This window comes from Nestor notabilis, unplaced genomic scaffold (genome assembly GCF_000696875.1).
Source record: "Nestor notabilis isolate BGI_N333 unplaced genomic scaffold, ASM69687v1 scaffold15243, whole genome shotgun sequence".
NCBI lineage: Eukaryota > Metazoa > Chordata > Aves > Psittaciformes > Psittacidae > Nestor > Nestor notabilis.
In genome coordinates this window covers 24,044-50,646 of record NW_009921692.1, presented here as the reverse complement: position 1 = coordinate 50,646, position 26,603 = coordinate 24,044, and the positions used below count along the sequence as shown (strand labels likewise).

The 26,603-nt window shown below is 52.4% G+C and overlaps 1 protein-coding gene across 1 annotated transcript; it reads right to left on the bottom strand.

Annotated features, from left to right (window-relative positions):
* Positions 1–164: 164 nt before the first annotated feature.
* EVPL (envoplakin) lies at positions 165–25,097 on the bottom strand. The gene is given in 23 exon segments (XM_010011266.1): positions 165–3,611; positions 4,820–4,912; positions 5,537–5,647; positions 5,745–5,828; positions 6,397–6,547; positions 7,042–7,235; positions 7,783–7,921; positions 8,340–8,518; positions 9,275–9,456; positions 10,473–10,520; positions 10,523–10,563; positions 12,374–12,528; positions 12,654–12,800; positions 13,725–13,850; positions 14,252–14,347; positions 14,977–15,084; positions 15,610–15,771; positions 16,512–16,550; positions 16,835–16,960; positions 17,614–17,737; positions 18,408–18,562; positions 19,019–19,118; positions 25,024–25,097. Coding segments are annotated over 23 exon segments (6,081 nt in total).
* Positions 25,098–26,603: the final 1,506 nt, after the last annotated feature.

The following is a 26,603-nucleotide window of genomic DNA, read 5'->3' as shown; positions in this document are numbered from 1 at the left end:
CACATGGCCAAGCTGCGTTGAGAAACAGATAGCTAAGATAGAAGGGTGTGCAGCCCTAAATGCTAGATGCTCCATTCCCGTGATCGCTGCTACCTCTGTGGGGAAAGGTGTTTTGAAGGGATGAACTCCTGAAGGAACCAGATCCAGTATGTGCCTGAATCCATTCAGTGCCTGAACCGTGAGAGCCTGGGGGAACAACCCTGGTGGTACCGCTGATAACCCTCTGAGGTGGCTGGGAGCAGGAGGAAGCTGCTCAGAGAATCCTTCTGGCAGAGGGCCATGGCCTCCTTGTAATTTATCTTCTCTTTAGTGATAGGGTCAGTGAGATCCTTTTCATAGTTGGACTCATCCTGGAGCCTATTGGCCAGGTTGCCTGTTATCATCCCGTTCTGGACAGCTTCCAGCACGGGGATGCGACCAGTTTTCTTGGGATCGATGAGCCCTCCAGTTAGATGCTGGACCTCCAGATAGGGGAAAGCACTCTCCTTGGTTATCCATCCCTTCTGAACTGCTTCCCCCACAGACAGCCTTCGTTTGGTCACGGGGTCCTCAATCCCTGTGAAAGCTTTCTGGGCATTAAGCAGTCTCTGCATGTAGGTCCTGTCAATCAGCCCCCTCTCAACTGCCTTATGGACTGAGAACCGGTCCCGAGAAATGAGGTCTATGATGCCCCCCGTGGCAGCCTGGGCTTCCAGGAGCTTCTGAGCCGTCATGGGATCAAGCAGCTTCTTTACAACAGCAGTCTTGATGTTGTACTTGGTGTCGGTGGTGGTGTCATACACCCCGGCAATGGGGGATGTATCATCACAGAAGCCCTTCTGTGAGGCTGGGGGGAAGAAGCTTTGGGTTTGGTGGGTGGTAGGTGATGAGACAGGAGATTTGGAGATGATGGAACCAATAGAGAGGGATGGGGGAGGCTTGGATTCCCCAGCTACCAGCAAGGCAAATTCAGAGATAGGAATCTTGCCGTCCCGATACAGCTGATATTCCTCCTTTGTGATCCTCCTCAGCCTTAGTGCATCATCAATGGAGTACTGCTTCCCACTTTTCTTGTCAAGGAGCAATGAGACTTCCCCGTTTGGGCCCAGGGTGGTGATTTCCTCCCAGTCACACTCCAGCTCTTGCAGCTGGATGTACTGACCTCTGTCTATAATACCTCTCTTATAGGCCTCGTAAGGGGACATATCTTTCCCTGTCTCAGGGTCCAAGATAGAGATCTTGGTGGAGAGGTTTGTCTCTCTCATCTGGGTCTCGTGGTTGATTTCTTCTCGGTTGACTCGTGACTGGAGATCTCGAATGAACCTCTCCTTGTTGTAGATTTGGTCTTTCTCCCTAAGGATGTCTGCCTCTAGCAGGGAGAACTCATGTTGCAGCTGCTTCTTCTTCTGCCTGTCATTCTCTGTCCGCTGGTTAAGCAGCTTGGACTCTTCCCTAAGGAAGAGGACTTTCTGCTGCTTCTGCCTCTCCAGCTCCCGCAGTTCACTCTCCAAGCTGGCTCTCTCCTGGATGGCCAGGTTCCTGGCTTTCTGCAGCTCTGTCTCTTCGCGAGCCCATGTCCTCTTCATGCCTTCAGCTCTCTCTATCTTCTCCCTGAGCCGCCGTACCTCCTCTTCTGCTTTTTGCTTGGCTCCCCTCTCCCTGTTCAGCAGCTCCCAGATGCGTGCACGTTCACTCTCCAGTGCTCTGTCCTTTTCCACTCGAATCACTTCCTTGTAGATGGTCTTCTCCTGGGATTTTGTTTTCTGCAGGACATCAACTTGCGTCTGCAGGTTCTTGCATTCTCTATGCAAGTTCAGCACCTCCATCTTCTCATGGTCCAGCTCCAAGCGTAGGTTGCTGGCAGAATGTTCAAGGACTGGATCCTTCTCCAACTTGACCACTTCTTCCATAATGATCTTTTCTTGCACTGGGGCTGGGCTCTCCTCCAGCTCCTTTATTCTCAGTGTAATTTGTCTCATCTCCTTCTCCAGTGCAAGCCTCTTGCTTCGATCCTCCTGAAAGTTGAGCAACTTCTCCTGCTCTTCCACCAGTGCACGAACCTGCTGCACGTCACGTTCCAGACGACGCCTATTGCTCACCTCCTCGTCCAGATTCCTGCTCAGCCTGTTGTGCTCATCTCGGAGCTTTGGATCCTTTTGAGTCAGTATCACCTCTTGAACTACTACCTTCTCCTCTGGCTTTCTCCTCTCCAGTAACATGTATTTATTCTGCAAGTCATAGATTGCATCCTCTGCAGCTCTCCTCTTTTGAGACATGTTACGTACCTCTTGACGGAGCCGATCAGCTTCTTTCTCCAAGAGTGGATCATTCTCATAGCGGATTACTTCCTTGTTGACTAGCTTGGTTTCCACCTTGGATCTCTCCCTCTTCCATTCATCCCTTTCACCCTGCAGCCTAATGAGCTGCTCTTGGGTCCTGCCATTGGTGTTCACTAGTTCATTGAGCTGCTGTTTCAGCCTGTCTATTTCTCTAAGAATCTCTGGACTCTTCTCATGTTTCACCACCTCTTCTATAACCTCCTTAAGCTCCACCACTGGTTTCTGTGACCTGAGGACATTGAGCTCTGCTAAGGCCTCTTCCACTTCACTGTCAACCTTTGTCCTTTTCAGAGTAACTTCCTGCAGCTCCCTTTTCAGGTGTGCAATTTGCCGCTCTGTTTCAGGATCTACGAGGAAAATCTCATTGACCCTCTCTTTAACCTCTACCCTTGGTTTTTGCTTCTCTGCGATACTGTATTGGCTCTGCAGATCTCCCAGCTCACCTGTAAGTGTCATGTTTTTGCTCCTCTCTTCTTCAATCAGAGTTTTCAGCTTGGAAGACTCTCTCAGCAACTCCGGGTCCTGCTCTACCTGCTTCACCTCCTTAACAATAATTTTGGGTTCTGCTGTTTCAATTAGTCTTTCCACCTCCTCAATCTTGTTCTTCACTTTCACTATTGCTTCCTCTGCAGACTTCCTCTTGAAGGACTCCTCATCAATTTGTAGCTGCAGGGTCCTCACAGACTTCAGCATTTCTGGGTTTTTCTCCAGTTTGATCAGCTCCTTCACCACCACCTTCTCTCGGATGTTGGGCTGCTTTCGCTCCAGCATGTACAGCTCTCTCTTATGCTGCTCAAGTTCAGAAGCAGCAACCAAGCTTTCCTCCTGGAGACGTTTGATCTCCTGACGAAAACTGGCTGCTTGGGTCTCTAGGCTTGGATCTCTCTCAATTTTTGTGATCTCTTTGGTGAGGAGCTGGGCAGGAATGTCTTTCTTCTCACTCTCCATCTGGGCAAGCTTCCGGCTCATCAATTCAATGTCTTCTTGCAACCTCTTCCTCTTTTTTCCTTCCTCTTCAATCTGCTGTGCCATCTTAGACAGGTTGCTCTCCACCTGTGGGTCTCTGTAATATTCTATCACCTCCTTTTCTTCCACTTTTTCAATGGGCTTCTGAGTCTTCAACATGAGTAGCTTGTTTCTGTGTTCCTCCAGGTCCTCTTCAATCTTGGCAACTTTCCTCCTTTCCTCCTCCAGTTGCGATTTCAACCCCTCAGATTCCCTGCTTGTTGTGGCTCTGCTTTCAGATTGCTGGCTTTGCTCACATACAGCTTCAATGTCCTCATGCACTTCCTTCTGCAAGGGAAAACCAAAAAAAGAATTAAAAAAAAAGAAAAAAGGCAGGGAAACCGAGTCACAGAATCTGGCACAGAGGCCTTTCCATAACAAGGCACAGTAGGAGACAGAAAGACAGAACTGGTTCAGAATCCGCAGAGAATCACCAAATAAAGTTGTTGGTAAATGGCAAAGAGTTAGGGTTGTTCAGCCTGGAGAAGAGATGGCTCCATAAGGGGAGACCATAGAGCAGCTTCCAGTGCCTAAAGGGGCTACAAGAAACCTGGAGAAGGGCTTTGGACAAGAAGGAATGGCTTTAACCTGCCAGAGGGGAGACGGAGATGAGCTTTTAGGCAGAAGCTCTTCCCTGTGAGGGTGCTGAGGCACTGGCACAGGGTGCCCAGAGAAGCTGTGGCTGCCCCATCCCTGGTAGTGCTCAAGGCCAGGTTGGACACAGGGGCTTGGAGCAACCTGCTCTAGTGGAAGGTGTCCCTGCCCATCACAGGGAGTTGGAACTCAATAAGCTTTAAGATGCCTCCCAATCCAAACCATTCTAGGTTTCTATGGCATATTCTCTCTATCTCAAGCAACTGACTTGATGTCTTCCCCTTGTCATGGAGGTGCTGCAGCAGCCCACAAAGGTGCTTTGTGCTGCCTTCTTGCATCTGCAGCTGAGGGAGGGTAACGTGGCCGGTCCCCACTGTGCAGGTGAGCTGGTTCATGGCAGCATCACAGAGTGCCCCATCTTAGTCTCTTGTCCTTCCTGAGCACATTGAAAGTCATCCAGCCCAGAGATTTTTAATACAGGTGAACCAAGCTCTAAAAAGGCATAAGAGTTCTATTGCTTTGAAATGTTTCCAGAAGGTTGTGAGCACTAAATACCAGCCACAGCTGAATCTGAAATTCTCAGTCTGTGAATATCGATTAGATGTAGCTGAGAACAGGACTTAAGAGTCCTAATCTTTCTTCTCCTAGCATAAACTACCACTTCAGTAAAGAGTTGAGGGCCCACAGAGGTGATGAAAGTCAAAATCTAAGATCAGTATCAGTGAAACTGTGGTAACTTGTGGTCTTTATCTCACAGGGGTTTCCATTCCTGTCCTTTCTCACACCTGGATGTGGAGATCTGGGGAGGGAGGGGGAGGATCCCAAACTGACAGCTTTGAAAAGATCGTTTCAGTCCCCAAGCTGGAGTACCCCATTCATGCCAGGAGCTGTTAGGCTGGTACCTTCTCAACAATCTTCTTGGCAAACTCCAGCCGGCTGAGCTGCTGTTTGTTTGCTGCTGCCAGCTCCGTGTAGAGCTTGGCTACATCGTTTTCCTGAAACAGAAACAGAAGTGACAGCTTTCTCCTCCTCACCCTGGCACAGCCCTGTGGGATGGCACACTCTCCCAACCCTCCTTTCACCTGGATGCACTTTGCGTACTGTAATATTCCAGGGATTTGTGTCTTCACACCTGACCTTCTAGAGACACAGAGTCTAAGGACTCATGCAGGAGATCCTGTCCCCTTTACCTGAATGCCTGTTAGGTGTCAGCTAACCTACGCATGGTCCAGACTTCCAGATTCACTTTGGGCCACACATGGATGGCAGCGGGCAAATAGCCCAAAGTGGTGCAGAAGAACTGGTGTGCAACTGGGAAGAGCACTCAGGAGCTCTGGCTCAGTCCTGTCCCCACACACCTACCCTGTAAGTTTTATCTTCACATACCATATGGTAAGGAGGCACCATCAGCAATCTCAACCAAAGGTACCAGGCACACCCCTAATTCTGGATCTCACATGCTGCTTTGACCCATAGACAAAGAGATTCCTGATGACGCTTGATTTTGAGATTAGGATCATGATCGCTTTAAGGCTTTTAAGGGTGGATTAAGGCTTTGCAGAAGACATGGGGCTTGGGCAAGGAGCTGGACAACTGTTTCCATGCTTTCATCTTTTTACCTGGGCCTGGATGCTTTCTTGCAGAGGGGTCACACGCAGCCTCTTTGCAGCGAAATCAGTCAGGGTAGGGTCCAGAGAAAAGCTGTATTTGCCTGCTTGGAGCTCATAGTCCTGTTTAGAGCAGAGACAGAAGAATCAGATGGGAACTCTCAGGTGAGACATTAAGGGAACACTGAGCAGTGAGACACCTGGGATCACTCAGCCATACATTGAGCGTGGACTGCACGTTCTGGGATAGTCTGATCACTGCGTTCTTCTCAGGCTCCTTGCTTTCAATCTCCTCCACCAGCCTCTGCAGGAGACACATATGATGTTAAGGACAGGCTGAAATACAGAAACCCAGTAATACTCTTGTAGTCAAGAGCAGTAAGCTCAGCCTAGTACTGGAGTGATGGGAACAGGAATACATTTAGGAAGAGTCTATGAGGTTTTAATGGATCTCAGCAGCGCACTCACTTGCCCAGGACCTGCCATACTGATTTATCATGTATGAGATAAATATCAGCCAGCAGAGAGACCTCCATATCTCATGCTCTGAACTAGTCAGCTTAGGATCTGTTCAAGAAGAGAAAGATGCAGGACCCTGATGCAGCATCTCAGCCCGAGGTGCAACTTTCAGGATCTGTGTGTGCCCTTTCCATGAGGAGGTTATCAGCCTGGGGGTGACTGGCACAGACAAGGACACCAGCACTGAGGATGAAGGCAGCTGGGTGAAATACATCATCTGTGGGCTGCAATCACTGCCTCCTTGTTCTAGTTCATTCACTGTGATGGGTGGAACACACAACTAGGAGCCGTTCACAAGCAAATTCCCCCATCCCTGTGACATTACGGGTTATGATGCTTGCCCAGGAACACACCTTCTGTGCCTGCAGCTTGTAGTTGATCTGGCTTGGCCCATCAGTAGTCTTCACTTGGTGACTGGGTAGGTTGTTCATCCAGAACATTAGGTTCTCATTGGAGTTTTGGAATTGCTGGTAGGTGAGGCTGATATTTCTGAGGGTCTTCTCTCTGCATAGCACAGAAGTGATCAGGAACATAAAAGGGAAGGGCAAAGATTCACATGCAAGTTCCTGAAAAGACACTATGGTGAGAATGTCACCACAACAAACACCAAGACAACAAAAAGAAGGGGGTGATAACTGGTCCCTGAGTGGGGAGCACAGCTCTACACATTGGGATTGCTACTGCAATCTGGGAGGACGGGAGAAAAAAAAAAAGGCAAGCAACAGCAATGCCTGTGAGAAGTATTAAACATCAGGGTCCCTCTGGGCAGGGTCATGGATCAGGCAGATGCCAGCAGTCAGTACTGGAGACCACCTTCTCGCAGCTATCTGGAAGCTCAAAGCCTTTGCTGCACATAGGAAGGTAGCAACTACACAGCAGGACAGTATTCTTGGATAGTGGTCAGGGTGGCTCTGCAATGAAGAACATACTCCTGGGTCTCTGACTAATGCTGGTCCGTGTCAGCTAAGAGAAGCAGAGATAATGCCATAGCTCCTCACCGCTGGTCCAGCTGGTCTGCCACAGCATGGTAGCGGTCATTGAGGAGCTGCACCTCCCGCTTCTGCCGCGGCAGGTCGGGACAGTACTCCTGGAAGTTGTTCTGCACAGCACTGCAGCTGTGCTCAGCATCCTTTAGTCCCCGGTTCAGCTTCAGCACACAGTCCTCTTGGGCCACCACCTCCCGCTTTATCTTCTGCAGGGGAAAACAGGACACCTCCAGGTTTGCATCAGTCGATGCACCAACCAGAAGTACCCTCTTTAACACTGTTACTCACTATGCAGCACCTGGGGGTTAGTCAGGCTCTCCAAGAGACATGCAACATGGAAGAGATGGAGCAGTGAGACTTACTCAGTAAAGAAGGTGGGAAGCAAGGTAGGTTGGACAGTGCATGGAGCAGAAGGGAAAAGTTTTGAGAAGGCAGAAAAGGATCACTATGAGTGCTAAGGATGGGGCACAGAGATTGGGAGCAGGAAAGAATAGGGATGAGTGTAAAGCAGAGCAACACAAATTAGATGCTAAGGGGTTCATCACGTATTTTTAGGGACCCCAAAGGTAACCTAAAAGGGACAGAGTTTTTTGCTAACCAGTGAGTGCAGACCAGCCTGCAATGCCAATGTAAAGCCTTCAAAGAACTGGTCCTTAGAAAGGTGCTCAAATCAGCAAAGTCCAGCTCTCCCCACTATTGCTACCTGAGCTCAGAGATCTCCCTTCCTTCACAAAGACCCTGATGTTGCCCTACCTGCAGATCATTTGCCCGATCCTGCAGGGCATTGGGGGATGCAGGAATGATGCTGTCCTGAGCCAGCTTGGCCTCAAATGTGCTGACAATCTTGTCTGTGTTCTCAATCTGAGTCTCCAGGTTCAGGGCAGCCTTAGCCCTGGGTAAGGGAAAAATGACAAGGTTAGCTACAGAAGACCCCATTCTTCTCCTCTTCTCTCTGATTTTGCATGTTTAAGCTTATTTAACATCAGAGCTTCTGCAGCATGGCAGAGAGCAAGCCACATGCACACTTGCCACCCTGTCATGCTACCCAGAAACCAAATACGTTGCATTTCACTGCATACAGCAGAGCTGGGACACACACCCATTGTGGTGGACTGTCCACAGATTACACACAGGAACTCCTTCAGAGGTGCTTTTGGTAATGGATGGGAGGATTCCAACCTGCACTGGCGAGGATGGTCCTCAACTAATGCCCATATGGACCAAAAGCATCTTCTCATGCATCTGTGTTAATACTTCTGTGCAAATTCTTCCTTCCCTCATCCCCATCAGGCCTTGCCATCATCACTCACTTCTCATTGTAAAGGCTGGAGAGCATATTGACGTCACTGTATTTGCTCCTGAGGGCATTCAGTGTGACAGGGAGCTGGGAAGCTGAGGTGCTGGTGGGTTTCTTGGAAAGGAAGGTCTCACACTGCTTCTGCAGGGCATCCTTGGCTGCCCCCAGGTTCTCAAGTTTCTTTGTTGTTTCCTGGCACATCAGATGGGAGCAGAGTCACCCAACACAGTCACAACAGGGCTGTTGCGAAAACGTGTCTCCCTCAGGGACAGGTTTTGCTGTGCGGAAAAGAGTGCAGGAGCCCTCTCATGAGGAGCTGGCCCCTGGGGCACAGCCCCAGCCAGACTGTGGCTGTCTGGCACTGCCAGGGTGTGGGAAAGAGATCCAAATAGGCAGAGATGGAGGAAACCTGCATGCATGAGTCCATCCCTCTGCCAGGGCTGGATAAATATCCACAGGTGAAGGTGTAACAAGCTGAACTACTACAGACCCAGACCTCATAGCAGAGGAAAGGAGGGGGGCTCCAGGGCACTGCCTCTTTTCCTGTTCCCCCCACATCTACCAGTCTGTACTCCACATCAGGTGAGCCAAGCTGGTCCTTGGAGTTAATTCCCTCTATCCTATAGTCTTCTACGCTACAGACTTGGAAGTGAAGGGTGACAGCATCCCTGTGGCAAGGCTGAGGGCTCCCCAAAACCAGCTCTGAAACAACTAGACCATCTTGCAACAGAGCTGAGCCAAGAGTAGGGCCTACATTTCCCTGGGGTTTGGCTTAACCTGTCCCATTCTAAGGGCACGAGCCAGCCTAAAATCCTTGCAACTGCAGTATGGTGTTCTTTGACGCAAAAGCTGTCATCTTCCATGTAATTCCTCTATCAACCTGTCTGGGGCCAAGGGCACAGCGCTACCAAACTCACACTGCCCCAGCCCTCCCGTGGCAGCACCCACCTGCTGGTGTTTGATCCTCCTGACAAGGTCATCTGTGGGATCACTGAAGTTCACTGGAGACCTTACGCGGTTCAACACCTCCTTCTCTACCTGAATCAGGTCCTTGCCAACACGATCCAGGCTATTGAGAAGCTGGTCAGCTTGAGGGTCATCCTGGACTACAGGGGGGCTCCTGGACAGAGCTGCAATGAGACACAGTGCAGGTTAATCCCTATTTCCCATGTGCCGTCCCAGCCTTGGTGCATGGTTCTGAGCTCTTCCATGCGTGGTCCTTAAAGCTCCCTCTCATGACAGCCCTGCTGCAAAGCTCTGCCGTTTGTGTTTTGCAGCTCTGAGGCACACAGGCTTCTACTGAGCATGGGGTTCTGATGGAACCATAAAGGATTCCGTTACTAATGCACAGAGGATCAAGCAGATGCAGGTTCCTACCCATGGCAAAGTCTTAGGAAAATGGTTTTAGCTCTGCCCTGGCCAGCCAGAGCTCACATCCAAAGAAGGGACAGACACATCCATGAGCTGCATGCAGACACATGCCTGCTCAGCTTTGCTGGGAGCTTTTGAACTATAGCTCTGGGAGTAACACAGTTTAGCCAGGGGTCAGGATTTAGCCATGGCTGCCTGCTTATCCCACAGCCCCCAGCTAGGGAAGAGAACTTCAAGGGACTTGGATCCAAACAAGGTTTAATTAAGGCTTCTAGATAAGCACATCCCCCTGCAACCCTAAATAATACCCTGCAGCTGTTGATGGAGCTGAGGTTGATCTCAGAGGTTTGAGAAAGGCAACAGGGAATTTAAGAGAATTGCCTGAGATCATACAGTGACTCCTTGACAGCACTAGGAGTCAGGTTGTCCCATCAGCTGCTCTCTTCCATCCTCACACTCGTACAGGTACCTCCGCCTGCCTGGGTGGGTACCCTGCTTCCAGCCAGGTTTAGGAGCTCTGCAAGGGAGGTACATGGGCTTGCTCTGGAGAGGGCTTGACTAACCAGCAGACGTACCTTGCTGGCTGGGTTGAACGTGACTCCTTGACAGCACTAGGAGTCAGGTTGTCCCATCAGCTGCTCTCTTCCATCCTCACACTCGTACAGGTACCTCCGCCTGCCTGGGTGGGTACCCTGCTTCCAGCCAGGTTTAGGAGCTCTGCAAGGGAGGTACATGGGCTTGCTCTGGAGAGGGCTTGACTAACCAGCAGACGTACCTTGCTGGCTGGGTTGAACCTGCTCCTTGTGGCTGCGTCTCAGGGCTCCGCTGCTCGCTTCTGCTTCGCTGTGTTCAGTTCTGCTTCCAGCCTGTGAGCAGAGAGAAGCATCATAAGCCAGCAGCATGGAAACCACTGAGCAAGCCTTGACAGAGCCCAGCCCAGCAGCAGCTTCATGCCTCTGCCAGGGAAGGTGCTCCCAAAGGCAGGGACAGGCTGGGAGCCTGCAGCCTGTTGTAACTCAGAGATGTCCCTTACGAAAGGGGACAGCAGCAAGAGCAGCCAGTTGGTTTGAGCAGCAGATTTCCCTCACTGGAGCCCATGTTTCCAAGTCTCAGCAGCAGCTTTCAAAGCTGGACATTTATTTCATATCACTGCAGTATTTTGCAGTTCCACAGGAAGCAAGTACAAGCAGCTGCTTCTGTGGCTGCTGCACTAGAAATGCCAAGTCTCATTTGTAAGGACGGTTCCCTCTAACGAAACACAAGCTGGGATCAGCAGGAGGTGGGAGGACCAGAAATACCTCTGGGTAAGACTGATGGGACCAGGGGCCTTTGAATCATAGAAACCTAGAATGGTTTGGGTTGGAAGGAACCTTAAAACCCCGGCCCCGGGGCGGGGACCCCTTCCACTAGAGCAGGTTGCTCCAAGCCCCTGTGTCCAACCTGGCCTTTGAACACTGCCAGGGATGGGGCAGCCACAGCTTCTCTGGGCACCCTGTGCCAGTGCCTCAGCACCCTCACAGGGAAGAACTTTCTAAGATCTCACTTCAATCTCTCCTTTGGAAAGTTAAAGCCATTCCCCCTTGTCCTGTCCCTACAGGCCCTTGTCAAAAGTCCCTCTCTAGCTTTCTAGCAGGCAATTTGAAGGACCAGGGTAGTTCACATCCCTGCTCTGCACTGCTCCAATTAAACGCTGTGCTCTAAAACCATCATGTCGCAGCTTGCTGGATGCTGTCAGACGAGGGCTATCTCTCTTCTGGAGCAGGACACAGTTCCATGCAGAGGGACTGAATGGTGAAACAGGCTGGGAAATACAACAAAGATAAATATTTTGTGTGTAGGAAGGGAAGTAAACACTGGGAAATGAAACAAGGTGTCAGACATAGCCTGAATAGTGTGAGAGTTTTCCAGGCAACACCCATAGAGCTGTTATCCAGGAGGATGTGGCAAACTTTTCTGTTTTAAAACACACATGAAACCCATAAATCCAAAGGATTCAGTAATCTGGGATGTATGAAGAGGGGTTCACGCTCAGGAAGAGCAGCACAATGAAGCAATCATGCCTGGGTGACTGGGGATCCACACTCCCATTGCAGGCATGCCCAAGGAGCCCTGGATCTGGGCTGTGGGCTCTTCCCCAGCACTTGAGCTGCACTGATTTATCCCAGCACCCGGGGACATGATTATAAAAGTAATGCCAGGGCTCTTTGTACCACCACCCCATCCTGTGGGAACCACAGGAGCTGACTGGGCAATCAGTTAGTGGAGCATACGGTGGTTCAAGGAACACTTCTCAGTTTCCAACTGGGGCTGGCTGAGAAGAGATTCCACAGATAACTCTGTCCTGTTTGGCAAGTTCCAAGCTCCAGACTGATTCTGCAATGAATTTAGTCAAACCTATGTAGGTCACATGTTTGGGTGAAGAAATCAAGCCTGGCTGCCAGAAAACTCTTTGACAGCAAGATCTGTGTAGCATGCAGAGCTATCGAGGAATGGCGGGGACCTGAATGAGATACCTGGATGCAGGGAACAACCCCTCTCCAGGAGAGATTTCATACTAGACAGTACAGAGATCTGTTCTCAGCTGCTATTTCTCTGCAGCTGAGGCATCCAGGCTGGCTACAACCTAAGAGCAAGTCTGGACATCTCTCTGGGCCAGGATCTCCACTGCAGACTCACCTATTGACCTTGTCTATGGACTCAGGGTCTGGCGGAGGGATGGAGAAGCAAGCAGAAGGTGCCTCCTGGACCACACCAGTGCTGCTCTGCACCACCCACATCTCTGGGTTGCTGTTGTCCTTCAGAGTGTACTTGTCACCTCTGGTCAGCTGCACCTGGGACAAAGACACAAAACTCAATCAGAGACTTGGCTCTTGCACCAGGTTGGTTTCTCCCATCACAGAGCCAAGATCTGGAGCAATCTTGCCTCTTCTGAGGGTACTGCCAGTAACACCCTCACCTCCCCAGCATCCCAGTCACAGAGGGTGTCCAAGGTGAGGGACTGAGATGGATGCATCCTGCGTAGTTTCAGTGGGCTGATCTCTTTACTCCTTCTCTTCAGGTCTGTGATGCTTTTCTCCACTTGCTTCACTGTCTTCTCCTCGTTCTAGAAAAAAACAGGGAAGACAGTGGTTGTGACCAGGCTTGGGTGAGAAGGAAGGGGAAGGTCCTTCTACAGCGGGGATGCTGGGACTAGTTGTCCATCCTTGTGTGATCACTGCTGAGTTGGAGTCAGGAATTTCTCCATTCTTGACCCCTCCATGTCCTTTCTTCCCCTTTTCATTATCAACACTCTCCTCTATTTCCTTCTCCACAGCAGATCTGCCCTTGAAGGCACAGCCTGAGTTAACCACGGGTGATTCCACGCTGTCATAATCAGTCTCCTAGAGAAGTTTTTCTTCTCGGAAATTGAAGAGACCTGACAAGAGGTGGCTGCTTTCCAGTGTCAGAAGGTACCAAGATCCCAGCACCAGAGCAAAATGTGTTGCATGCATCGAAGACGCTGTGTTAAACGTGTCCCCTCCCTCTCTCCCGGGCAAATATTCCTCTCCTATCTGCATCTCACACCTGAGGTCAGATTTCTTTATTCTCTTCCTTGCCGTTGGCTCATGACACTACTGAGGAGTGGGAGGACCTTTCCCTGCTGTTTGGGTGCCAGCAGCTCACACTTATCTGCAGGCCCTCTAATCCAAGTGTCTCATGGTTAGGACAACATGCAGCTCCTCCCTTCACTTCTTCACTCTGATGGTGACCTGGGGCCAGGCTGTGGGGTCACTTCCCCACAGCATGAGCAGTGCAGACCTTCGAGGGCTACAGGGACTCAGCATCCAGAGCACAGTATTGCCATGGGCTTCCCCCTCATCTGAGAATGAGCTGGGATGAACTGTGCCACTAGGGATAGTAGGGTTATTTACCCTACAAGGGTTATTCACCCACCTCTTCCCCTTCCCCACTGTTATTTCGTGGGGAGGATGTGACATTTGGTCTGCCCCTTAGGTCTGATGAGTGCCACCAACCCTGAAGACCTCACCTCCAGCTGAAGCAGCAGGTCTGACACCACCCCAGGGCTGTCTTTGTTAAACTTGCTGTATTTGGTGTCCAGGTCAGAGCTCATCTTCTTCAGGGAGTGGCTCACAGCCTCAGCATCATCCTGGAACTGGAGGTGTGGGTAGGGAAACAGTCAGGGGTGGGAAGACATTGCTGTCTCCAAGTCCTGTTGTGTGTGTCATTTCCCAGCACCTCTCCTGCAGCCTCTCTGGGGCTCCCAAGTCCCTACAGACCACCCTCAAGTGGTAACAGTGATGAGAAAACCCTCCCCTGCCCCTCTTCTCCAAGCCAGCACAACAACGCAACAGGTCTGAATTGGTGAGGTGGGAGCCAAAATTCACTAAAGCAGCACTAAAGGACTGGTTTGGAGGGGTGTTTCCCCAGCGTACCCTCACTAGATGCAAGCAAAGGATCTCCCATCCTCATCCCTTTACTGTCCCTCTTCCCAGCTTGCCCACTCAGACCTGACCCTGCAGCCCCATGGCCCATGCTCTCCTCATTGCTTTTTACCTTCTTGTAGCTCTCCACACTTTTCAGCTGACTCTCCTGGCAAATGCAGAGGTTCAGGAAATTCTGCCACTCATTCTTCAAGGCTTCCTGGTGAGCCTGTGGTGGGACAGAGCAGGACTCGGTGGGCTCCAGCTAGTCCCGCCTCCCCCACCACTGGTCTCCTTTCCTGAAGTCCCAGAGACCAGAGGAAGAGTGAAGGCTGCTGTTGAGCAGAGACAAAGCTATGCCCAGATATTGCCTGATACTGAGCTAAGCAAGGACACTGCTTGACAAGGACCTGGGTCATACAGAGCAACCACCATTTCTCAAGGGGTCTCAGCTCTGAGCCCAGCTCAGCTTCCGACTGTGTGTGTGGGCTCGCAAATAGAGATCTGGAGCTGGTTTCACTTGGGAGAGATTGTGCCATGCCATATCTGGAGCTCCACAGCAGCATGAATGTGGCTGGATCAACCACATGTCTAGCACCAGAGCAGGAGCTGGTCCCAGCGCACTCATGTTAGCCACTATCTCCTGGAGGTTTCTGAAGGGGTGAAGACCCTGAACTGCCCTCAGCTTCCCCATAGGGCTGGAGCAGGCAGGCAGATGCTGTATGTCTGTGGCAATGTGGAAGGAAACAGTAACACAGCAGGTCTGCAGAAGGGGTCTCCTCCAACCCAATTCCTGGCTCTCAATGCACAGAGACACTCTCGTTCTCTTACAGGGTTTAGGAGGACCCCTTTCTTTACCTGGATAGGCTTGACAGCCGGGTGCTTTAGCTCAATCATCCTATCCCCATCATCCTGCAGATTGTTCACAAACTCCTCCTGGCTGAGCAGTTCCTTGGACTTGAAATCCTGAAGGGGAAGAGAAATTCCATGACCATGGGAGCATGCAGGGAACACAGAGCAGTCTCCTGGGGCATCGAAGCATACACATCCTTATTGGTTTGTTTTTAAACAAAGAGGCTAAGCAAGGCTAAAACAAATTACACATGCTTGGGCCTCAGAGAGCATCAGGGCATTCACCCAGAGGGCATTTTCCTAAGCAATTATCCCTCCCTTTTTCCTGGTCCCAGCATATAGCTGTCACTGGGTGCTGTACTTTGGATGTGGAGGCTGACATGATGCTGAGCCTTTCCCTCACCAACAGCTCTCTACTGTATGATCCCACACACCAGCTCAGGGGATGCTCAGAGTGTTAAGGCTTATCCTTAACTCCAGCGTGGACCCAGCGCATCTCTTCCACCTCTTTCTGTGCTCTGGGAAAGCACCAGGCTCCAGGCTGGTGGTGGATGTCCAGGGGGTTGGGATCCAATCTTGGATGCTGGGCATGGCCAGACCCCAGCATCCAGGACATGCTGCCAGGCCCCAGGAGCCCACCTCGTACTCCCGACGCACACTCTGGACGTCCATCATTTGGTCACTCCAGTCCTGCTTCAGGATCCTGGTCTGCTGGTCCGTCAGGTAGCCCAGCTCCTTGGTGCAGCCCTGGAGGTGGTGGTAGAGGCTGCCCAGGCTCTGCCCTCGCCAGATGGAGGCTTTCTGCCCAAGCACACAGGGGAGAGAGAGCGTTGGTGCTCAGGCTGAGGAGCCCCTTCCCCTTCCCCTCCTCCTAGCCAGGATCTCACTCTTGTTGCACATACACCAGGAGATTCCCAGAGACCTTGGTGAGACATCTCTGCCACCGCTTGCTCTTATCTGATGGGGCTGCCAATCCCTTTTCCCTCCTTCACAGACAGGCTGTGTTTGTCTAACCAGAATCTCAGGTGTGGGCTGGTGCCTGGGGCAGGCTGAGGGCTGGCCCTGCTCTGCATTATTTCTCATAAATGCCATTCTTCAGCATTAATTTTTCCAGGCCCAGCTCGCTAAACCCAGGACCTTCTTCCCAACCACCTCCTTTGTTCTGGCTGCTCATTTCCTCTCTGAAGCACTTGTCAGGGATCAGTGCAAGCCTCAACATTTGCAATCCTGATTTGGAACAGTGTGGGCTGGGACAGGGTTTCCTGCTGCTGCATCCGTAACCCTGTGCTCATGGGCACACAGGCAACTCCAGACCAACAGTCCATGCAGAGGAGACACACAGATCTCAACCACAGCACTGCCCCAAGGGCAGCAAGTGTGCTCTCAATTTACACCCGAGGTGAGGAGGAAACAGGGCAACAAGATGAGGGTGACAACCAGAGGTAGCTCCTGCCCTAAGCTGGGCATTCCCTGTCCATCAGGGATGGTGTTTCTCTGCTGTATGACCCCATCATCTGCCCCGAAAACCACTGGAAGCTTACCAGCAAGTCCTTGTACTGGCTTTTTAAATCTGCCACATCCTGGGTTACAACACGGCCAAGATCAAGGGCAAAAGAAAAGATAAAAAAGTTGTTACCAAAACATGGGGTAGATGCTGATGAGCTGATTTATGGAAAGTGCTTTAGAAACCACTCAGGAACCACCTCCCTGGCCCCTGCATGGTTTGATCTGTCCAAGCTCAGGCCTCCCCATGCCCTCCGCAGAACAGTGGTGGATATTCACCACGCAGAGGAGCAGATGAGCAGAGCCTGCAGGGTCCCAAGCAAAGCCAACAGGAACAGGAAGGGGACAGAGGGCACCTTACCCCAGAATGGAGGTTCTTGATCTGGAGGCCATAGGCTTCAATCTCCTTCTGGAGGATGTTGTGCTCAGCTATTTGCTTTTCCAGCTCTGACATGCCGGGGCCATACTGTCCTGCGTTGACTTGTTTCTGTGCAAAAGGGGTTGAGGCAAAAACTAAAGTGGGAGGCTTTATTTCAGGGGAAAATCCCAGTGGGTGCTGGCAGGGAATGAAAAGATCTGGGATTTGACAGCAGTCCAGGAGGAAGGGAAGGGATCTGGTTTACCATGATTCTTGTAGGTTGCCATTTCCCCAGCCATATGCAAGGGCAAAGATAACCAGGACATATAACCCTGGTGTACAAATCTAAGCTGAACTAGCCAGCCTCCCTGTGGTGACATGCATTGGGTGCACACAGTCAGCATCCAGCTTTCAAGGAAATCCAAGTTGATTCCAAACTGGGCACTCCACATACCTGAGGCTGCAGCATGAAACCCTAGGATGCAGGCCTGTAAAGTCCTTGAAGACATCATCTTTTCTATCCTTTCATCCCACATCAGGGCATCTCTACCTGATCCCCCTCCAGCAGCTCTTAATACAAAGGGGCCATTCAAGAAGGTGCTCCAGAGGGTTTTAAGAGGCGGGAAGAGAATCCTTCTCCTACCCAGAGCATTACTTCCACCACCCCAAACGTCCTAGCATGATGCTGAGCACATGATGTCTCACAGAGTCCTACAGGCAATAGCAGATATTATCTGGCCTTGTAGGAGTTGGGAGATGCATCTAAAACCAGGGGCTGTTACCATCTTTTGGTCCAGGATCTTGGCCCAGTCTACCCTGGGTCCCACATCAGGGATGTTCAGTTGTTCGTAGAGGGCCCGGTACTCTGCACAGAGCTGTGTCACACGGTCATGGAGCTGCTGGATGCTGCCAAGAGAAAAGGAACACGTCTCAGAGTCAGCTGGGAAAGGGGAAAACCAAAGTGGGGTTTGTGGAACCCAGGTTTCACTTGTAAGACCCTTTGCTGTTCCTTTGTGACACTGGCCTCCTTCAGCAGTGGAGGCACTTGTCCTGATGCTCTCCATCTCCAGGGGTGTCTCAGAAATTACCACCCGGGAGAAAGGAAGCTGCAGGGAGATCAGGGCTGTCCCTTCTCAGCTAGGAAACAGCTCTTCCCTCCCGACTTCCACCTAGAAGGGCTGGAGAGAGAAGGGGAGCAAAGCACCAAAGGCCAGTGGAAGCTTTTCTCCCATTCCAATCACCACCTCTGTGCTTGCCTGAACAAAAGGCATTCATTTTAGGAAAGGCAGAGGAAAAGGGGATTTGCTCTGGGAGAGGGCCATGGTTTAGCTCTGCATTTTTCTGGTACCTTTCACAAGAGCTCCCAAATAAGAGTGGGGACTGTTGTGTGATCATTTTGGAAGCCACCCTACACGCTCCTCTCTTTACAATATATTGGCAAAATCCCTCATTTTAAGGTTAAAGTCTACGGGAGGAAGAGTGAAACTCAACCTCTCATGGCAACGACTAGAGCTCAGTCTAGGTCTTAGTGGGGTTCCCAATTGCTTGATGCCCCCATCATACCACTTGTACTCACTCCTTCTCTATCTCGGTAGCCTGAGGGTGTTTCAGCCGCTTGGCACGGTCCACATCCAGGAAGAGGTCCTTCAGCAGGGTCTCTGCTTCCTTCAGATTCCTAGCATTCTCTGGCTGGAACTCAAAAGCCTTGTTCTTCTGGTGATTGCTGACATCCTGGAGACCAGGGAAGACAGGAAAAAGCCTGGTTGGACCACACAGACCTCACAACATTTTCCTTAGTCAACACACTGACCCCAGAGGAACCCCACAGAGAGGCAAGGGTGCAGCCAAGCTGTCTGCTTCAGCACCTCTCCCACCCAGGCACCAGCGTGGGTCATGCTGGCTGTCTGCCTCCGGGGTTGCTGGGAGGCACAGGGCTGTGCTGCTGTGGGTGATACAGCCTTGGCTGAAGGAAGCATGAGGCACCAAGCAGAAAGCACAGAGGCTGGAATTTGGGAGGCCCTGGTATGCAGCCCCAGGGGCTGGGAGGCTCTGTAGGGTGCTCTGTTCCTCCCCAGCCTCAAGTCAGCCCCCAAACCTGCACCAGCAAGCTGATGCACACAGAGCAGACACCTCTGTCCTAGACACTGCAAAGCCTTTCCCCTTCGCTCCACCCTCTGCACGGCTCACCTGCCGGAGCCTGGACTGTGTCTCCAGGATGTCCCTCTCCACTTGGTCAGCATTTGTCTGCATGCGGGAGATGAGCATGGCCAGCTCATTCGTTGAGGACCTGAGAGGGGGAGCAGCAAAGCAGCGGGTAAGTGAAGTTAATTCTCACCCTCTTCATCACCACCCAGGACCTGACATGGGCATGGTTCTTCAGGTCTTTTCCCCTTGCCTTCCTGGTCTCCAGAGAAGGAGTCTAAGTGCGGCCAAAGTGTATACAGGTGGTGGATGCCTGGCTGTTGCTTTCAGCCAAGTGAAGGTATAAGGTGGTGTGTCCAGAGCAAGCAGACAGTGGCTTTTTGTGCACCACACAGCTCATCTGCACAACTCCTTGCTGCAGGGCACCACAGATGCTGAAAAGTTTGTGTGGATTTAAAAAGCATTAAGGGGGGAAGAGGAAAGAAATCTGCTGTAGGGCTCCCAAATACACCAACACCACACCTGGGTTGGGAAGATCTGAAGCTACAGACAGCTAGAGGCCAGGAGAGCACCCTGCGGAGGCAGCACAACATACTTGCCCTGTTTGAAGGCACTTCCTTGATTGTCTGCCCTTGGCTGCTGGCAGAGGTGGGTGAGATGTCCCTTCAGCCTGACCCAGAACTGCCATCCTACAGTCTTGTTTCGTGCTCAGTGCCCTGCAGTTCAGCCCATTGAGATGCTGGAGAGGCCAGTGCCACCTCAGGACTGGGTTGCAGTGGACAAGGACTTGCTACACAGACTAGAAGCTCCTCTGGGCACTGTGTAGCTGCTGCAGTTCTGCTGCTTTCAGGGCCTGAGGCCAAATTGCCCAAGCCCATAACACAACTACCAGCAAAGATTCACTGAAGGTCCCCATCAGACCATTCCCTATTGTCTGTCACTTCAGTGCCACTACACAACCAATGGGCACCATCACAGCCCTCACTCCATCCCCACGATTGTGAACGAGCACTGAGAGCTTTGCTGGATCCAGAGACCGCAGCAAGGCACAGGATGGTTCCCAAAGCTCTCTGTGGACAAGCCTTGGTGCCACCTTTGTCCTCATGTCCTGTTGTTCTAATAGCATCTGCCCCTGAGGACAGTGCCCTCCAGGCAGAGAGAGTGCAGCACTGCCAGGATGTGGGACCGAAAGCAACCCAGGGATGAGACTTCAGAAAACTGCTGGTGGGACAAGTTTAGCAGAGACTCAGCTCGGCTCCTGCTGACTCCGGGGTCTGAGACCAGAAGGAAGGAGTTTGAACAGCAACAATGGGACATTGCAAGGTGTCGGCTGAAGTGGGGGAACACTTCTCCAGGGCTGGTTGGTACCTCTTTGGTAGAGGAGGAAGTTGCTGTCCTGCAGCAGAGCCACCCACATCTGCCCTCCAGCCATATGGTTTCCTTCCTAGCCCCTGAATCCAGCAAAGGACAGAGGAAAGCAGTTCCCTTAACAGCTCTGTCATGGCTCCAGCTCCTCATCATGGCTCCAGCTATGCCATGGTTCATACCGAAGGCTAGAGCAGATGCTGAGATGTTCGTTTGTTACAGCCCCAAGAGACTGTAAAGTGCCAGTGAGTGTTACAGTCACCCCAAGCCAAGCACTTGGATGCCACAGCAGCTCAGCCAGTCAGCTCAGCCCAACTCCAGAGGAGCAGTGCTCCTGCTCACAGCATCCTCCTGTCCTCTTTCTCCAGCTCCTCCCTTGGCTTGGATTTCCCAAGAGGGAGGTGTGGGCCTGGAGCACAGCAGCTCTCAGCTCTCTCTGGGTCTGGGTTGGCAGCGTCTCCTGGCCATGCCTCAGCTTCCCCACCTGCAAAATGCATGTCAGCAAAGAAAAGGGGGGACTGCTGCCCTCTTTTATGGTCTAATTCCAGGGATCATGGTGCTAAAGAGCCCAAGCAGAGCATCCATCATCACCATCATCAAAACATCACCATCTGCTGTAATCTGTCTATTATGCCCCATTAAACATCCCATCTGTGCCCCGTGGATGCCTTTCCTGGGGTAAGCTGCAGTGCCTGAGGAGATGAACAGCAGCCCCAAGTCCCAGCAGAACAGGGTGGATGGAAGCAGCACAGAGCCAGGACTGGTTCGCTGTGAGCTGGAAGCTCTGGAGGTGCACCCTCCCCAGCAGGTTACACAATCTCCCGCTCATCCCAGACACGCCTGGAATGAGGTGGTGTCCCACGAGCAAATACTTGAGCACCACCCAAGTTTCCTGCCTGGGCTCCCGGTGCAGGGAGTAGGGAGTGAGTCATGGGCTAGCCCATCCCAGGGGATGGACGCCTGTCCCAGTGCACGGGGTGAGCACCACCTACCCAAGAGGGCTGCTGAGCTCAGCTCCCACCTGGGAAGAGCCGGATGGGGGTGAGCGGGATGGGGTGTCCAGTCTGAGCCCTGCTGTGATGTGGCTGTGGATGTCCCTGGCAGTGGTCAGAAACTGTGTAGACGAGGCCCTCAGTGACATGAGCTAGTGGTGGCCTCAGCAGTGCTGGGGAACAGTTGGACTTGATTATCTTAAAGGTCTTTTCCAAGCTGGTTGATCCCCTAAGAGGGGAGAAGTGAGCATCCATCCTTCCCAGAGAGGATGGATCGCCAATAAAATACTGCTTATCCCTGGTGGCACCCCCTTCCTGGCTGAAGAAAACACTGGGATGCCCCATCCCTTGGTTCATAAGGCTGGACACACAAATCAGCTTCATTTAGGCCAAGCCACAACAAAACTATAGACTGAAAACACCTCAGCAACCTCCCAGTCACAGGGACTCAGCCTTGCCCATCCCCACCCGCACTGCCTTCACATGGGGCACCTGAGGTTAGGAACAAGGATGTTGTAGCGAACAGCCTGATCTGCAGGGAAGGAGCGATGCTTTCTGGAGAACATTGTCTTAGGAGCAGAAGGGGTCTCCCCTGTGTGTCCTGGATTGGCGAGCCAGGTCTCCTTGCTGGCCGGGAAGGAAGCCTGGCAGAGAAGGACACCACGACCAGCAGCCAGGCTGGAAGCAGCTCACCAGCCCTATAAGCACCTGAACCACTTCAGAGTCTGCAGAAGAGCAGTCTGGATGCTTGAGGACACTGAAGCCAGGTAAAGGATGCCTCCTGGGAGGAGAGAGGTGTCTGCACGCTGCCCTGGGGGACAGAGTAAGGCCTGAAGCCATTTCAGCTGAGCCTCCCATCCTCACCATGCTCTTTGGTCAAGGTGAGAGCAACACTGAGGAACCAACTTGGTCCATGTATGCTTAGAGAAGTGCCCAAACCATGATAGACCCTCTTATCCCATCCATGGACCATGCCTAAAGGAGTGTGAGCTTCTCCTGTCCATGCCAACACCCATCCACACAGCCTGCAGTGACACAGATCCATCACTGTCGTTCCTCGGGGCTGTCCCGCCTGCTCCTGGGCAGAAGCCCTCACTCAATGACCTGACCACAGCTTGGCCCCACGTTTCAGGGTGGACATGCTGACACTTGGGCTGCAGGGAGGCTTCAGATGGGATACAAGGAGCCACGAGCTCGCCTATGCTCACATTGGGCATCCCTCGGCCTCGGGTCTAACTCCACACACAGTGTGTGCCTGCAGACGCAGCCCTGGGATGGCTGAGATCGAAGAGGGCAAGGCTTGGCCAGCTCCTCTTGCTCCTCCTCCTCAAGAGCCAGGGCAGGCCTCCCCCCTATGGCTATCTCATGCCTACAAGAGGCAGAGCACTGTTATTATCATTATTAATTGGTTCATTTCTCATACCACTTTCTGCCTCCTAGACAGTCCAACCGCACACCAGGGACAGTGTCTCTTAGCAGGAGCGGGACCATCCCCTGTGCTGGGTCACTCCTGCCAGAGTTGTTTGGGCAGGACCACAGCACCCACCTACTTCAGTCCCTGACCCCCTCTGTCCCTTCTTTTCAGTGGACTTTGCTTTATAGCCATGAGGCAGAGTGTAAATCTGGGTCTGTTCTCCCCAACACGTGGAAGTCCTCACACATTCTGCCAGCCCAAGCAGCAATCCCAGGAGATGATAAAATCAGGACATGACTTTCCATCCACCTCCAAAACCACCCACAGCCTGAGATCACACCCGGGCAGCCAGTCCAGCCAGATCTGATTCAATTCCACCTTCTCATGAGGTTTTCCTTTCAGACCTGCATTGTGCTTCCTCCTAGAGCAGCACACAGCGAGGATGCTCCTTGGGGACAAACCTATGCCTACCACTGCCTCCCTGGGATCCATCCACCAAGGAGAGACAGCAAAGGGCCCTGCAAGCCGGGCTGCTCAACACCAGGGTGCCAAGGACCCAGACAAGGAACGTCTCTAGGAGTGCAGCAGCACCCACAGATCGTGCATCCCCAGAGGCAGAAAACCCCAACTGCTGCAGAGGTTCTGGCCTTAGAGCTACCAGGAGCAGCAATGGGCCACCAACATTTTCTTGGGGCCATCTGCAGAGCGTGTGCTGGTGGCTGCTCCTCACACCACTCATTCACCTTCATTCTCCCAGCTAACACTGGCGCTGACCAAGCCCCAGGCCACGGCCAGAAGAGTTAGCCTTTGTCTGATTGTTGGTGGCTCCTAAAACAAGCACAACTAGCCCAGTAATTGCAGTGCTTCTGGCTCCAGCCTCCATCCTGCAGAGGTGAGAGGTGTGAGGTCTCACCGGGATGCAACTTCAGTTATCTCAAGAGGGTCATGCTGGGGAAGAACCTGGCTCAAACCCACAGGGGCTTCAGTGAGGCTGTCCCAGGACATGCAAAATCCCCACCCCAGGTTTGGAACCCTGATGGTGAAGGGGATAGATTGCATTAGCACAGCTCCAGGGCTCCTGGGGAGGGGTCTCACTGCAGCCAAGCCCCAACAGAGGCTTGTTGTTCAGAGAGCACCAAATCTGTCTTTGAGATGAGTTTGTGAGTGCTCAGCTCCACTGAGGCAGAAGTTTCCTATGACAGGGGTCCAGCTCCCAACATCTACATGGGAAAGCCTCAGTCTTTGTGTGGGCCACCTTCTCCCCCAGTCCCACTGCCCTGCCCAGCAGCACAGTGCCACCACCCTCCTGTTTGCTGTTTGCTAGTAGGATTTGGCCCCCACAAACAGCACAGTTGGGTGCCAACACTGTGTTGTGTCCACCCAGGTGTCTGTCTGCTTACACACCATCCTGGGCTGCTGCTGGTGGGTGACCCCAAGAGATGGTGCCAGCACCCTCTTCTCCCCACAGGTCCCCCCTCCTCAGAACATCCCCCCTGTGATTTCCCCAGCCTCTAACCCTGGCTGGCAACAGGGATTCTCACAGAATCAGTCCATGAGAGTATGAGATGAGGAACTGCTGAGGAAGCTGGAAAATAACCCTGAGTTAGCAACTGCTGAAGGGAGGGATGAGCCCTCTCCCCACAGAAGCACCCCTCCCAGAGGCACCCTGCTCCAAGGGAATCATCCTGATCCCATCACACATCTTCAGAGCTTAGGGAATCTCTTCAGAGGGGACACAGCTGTCAGATCCTTTCGGTGCCACCTAGCTCTCTGACCTGCAGAGACCCAGCCTGTCACCAGGGTGGACTAGAGCAGTCACAAGCAAACCTGCTCCTCACCCATCTTCACCACCTCAGCAGCACTGAACTGAGCATCCTTCTCCATGGACTCCAGGTCCCAGGGCAGCATCACACAGCCAGTGAGTCCCGGGATCTCAACTCCAGGCTGGTGTCTGCTTCACCATCAAGCAAATCTCACTCCACCCAAGCAAAGAGGTTGTGTTTATTCTCCCTACTCCTTCCTACCTGCCAAAAAGGGGCTTTGCAGCACTGCCCATCCCAGGGGCTGCACAGGTTCTTCTGGTCTAGAGCACAAAGCCCACCAAAGGACGAGAGCTGGGGCAGCACGTTTTGGCATCATCTCCCAGCGAACCCCAATTTCCCAGCTGCTCCACAAAGAAGGATTGTTCTTAGGGTGGCTTAGAACACGTCGAGTGCTCTTCCCTCATCTTCCCTCAGGGTCCCAGGACAGCTTAGAGCGACGAGAGGAATCACACTTACTTGCTTGGCTTGACAGGGGAAGCTCTGCTGGGGGAACTCCTGCTCGGGGAGCCTTTGCCCACTCCCTTGAACATGTTGGCGAGGTCCCCGCGAGTCTCCCGGCGCCTGCAGGGTCGCGGAGGGCGCTGGTTCTGTGCTCGCTGTCGGGATGGAACGACGGGACTCGGCCGGGGCAGGTCGAGGCCGCTAAAGAGCAGTTTCTGGGAGGCTCCTCCCCGAGCGCAGGTGAGCGGCGGCAGCGACGGAGGCACATGAAAAGTGACTCGACGAACCAGTTTGGGGGGGAAGAGCAGAGCCCCAGGGGGAGGACGGGGCTTGGACCCGCCCTGGCTTGGGGAGCGTTTCTGCACACACAGCCCCAGCCGGGCGGCAGCTTCCCAGCGGAGACCAGCGAGCACAGCAGGGAAGGAATACGGCAACCGCCTCTTTGAGGGATGCACTGCAGTTCCCAAACACGGTCTAAAGCATTTTCTTCCATTAGCTGTTTAAAATGCCAGAGAAACAGCAGAAACCCTACAGATGAATCCAACCAAGAGTTTTCCAAGGCAGTACAGCAGCTTGGGAACCACCAATTTGCAGAACACGATGTTATTTTGCAGTTCAGGAAGGTTTTGGCCCAGGCTCAGAACAAGGCAGCCCCAGCTCCAGCAAAACACTGAAAGGTCATGGCAGAACAAAGGTTGGAAGCTCCAGCACAGCATCACAAAAGCTGCAGCCAGTAGAATTCAGGCTCTGAGACAAACTCAGGTCCCAAAGCCCCCAAAACCTGGCTCTGAGGCTCTACTGAGACACCCTGTCTATTCAAGGCCTTAGAGCAGGCTCTGCCTCTAGGCATCTATTTTCCCTGTGGAGCAAAGGCTCAGAGTCCCACCTGGTTCCCAGTACAGCCCAACAACACTCTGGCATCTCCATGGCTCCCAGGGATGCCTGTCCAGGCTGTGCTGCACCCGATGGCTCTCCTAAGCCACTGCAAGGGTGGGCTGGCATCTACATCCTGTGGGTTTCAGACAAAGCAAAGTTCAAAGATCCCCAGAAATCAGGAAGCCTGTGTTTCAGGCTGATCCTACATGAATCCTTATCCAGTGCAGGACCAGAGAGGAAGGACAGAGGATGGAGGAAGGAAGAAGACGGGAGCAGATGGGGACCACAGTCCCCACATAAGCACCAGCCACCCCTGATGCTGACACACACCTGTGGCTGTTCTTCCCCATTTCATATGACCCAAGAATGATCCAGAGCCAGAGGCAAAGGCCAGAGGGTCCCTCATCACTTCCTGGGTGACCTCTTTGTCTTCTTTAAATTGGCACAAACCAAACCACACTTGTCTCAGGAGAGAGAGAAAGACACACATAGGACAAGGCTCCTTTGTAAGTGGCTTGCTTTCTGCTATGGATTTGCTCTTCAACAAGCTGCAAAGCCCTTCTTTTTCATAGTAGTATCACAGCTCGGGCCCTGCTTCTCACATCAGGATCTCAAAAGCATGAAGACAGGAGGTCCCCACAGCTCAAAGCACTGGGAGGCAGCTGGTGTGGACCTTAGGAGGACAGGTGACCTCTCCTCCAAGGGGGCTGCAGTTAACA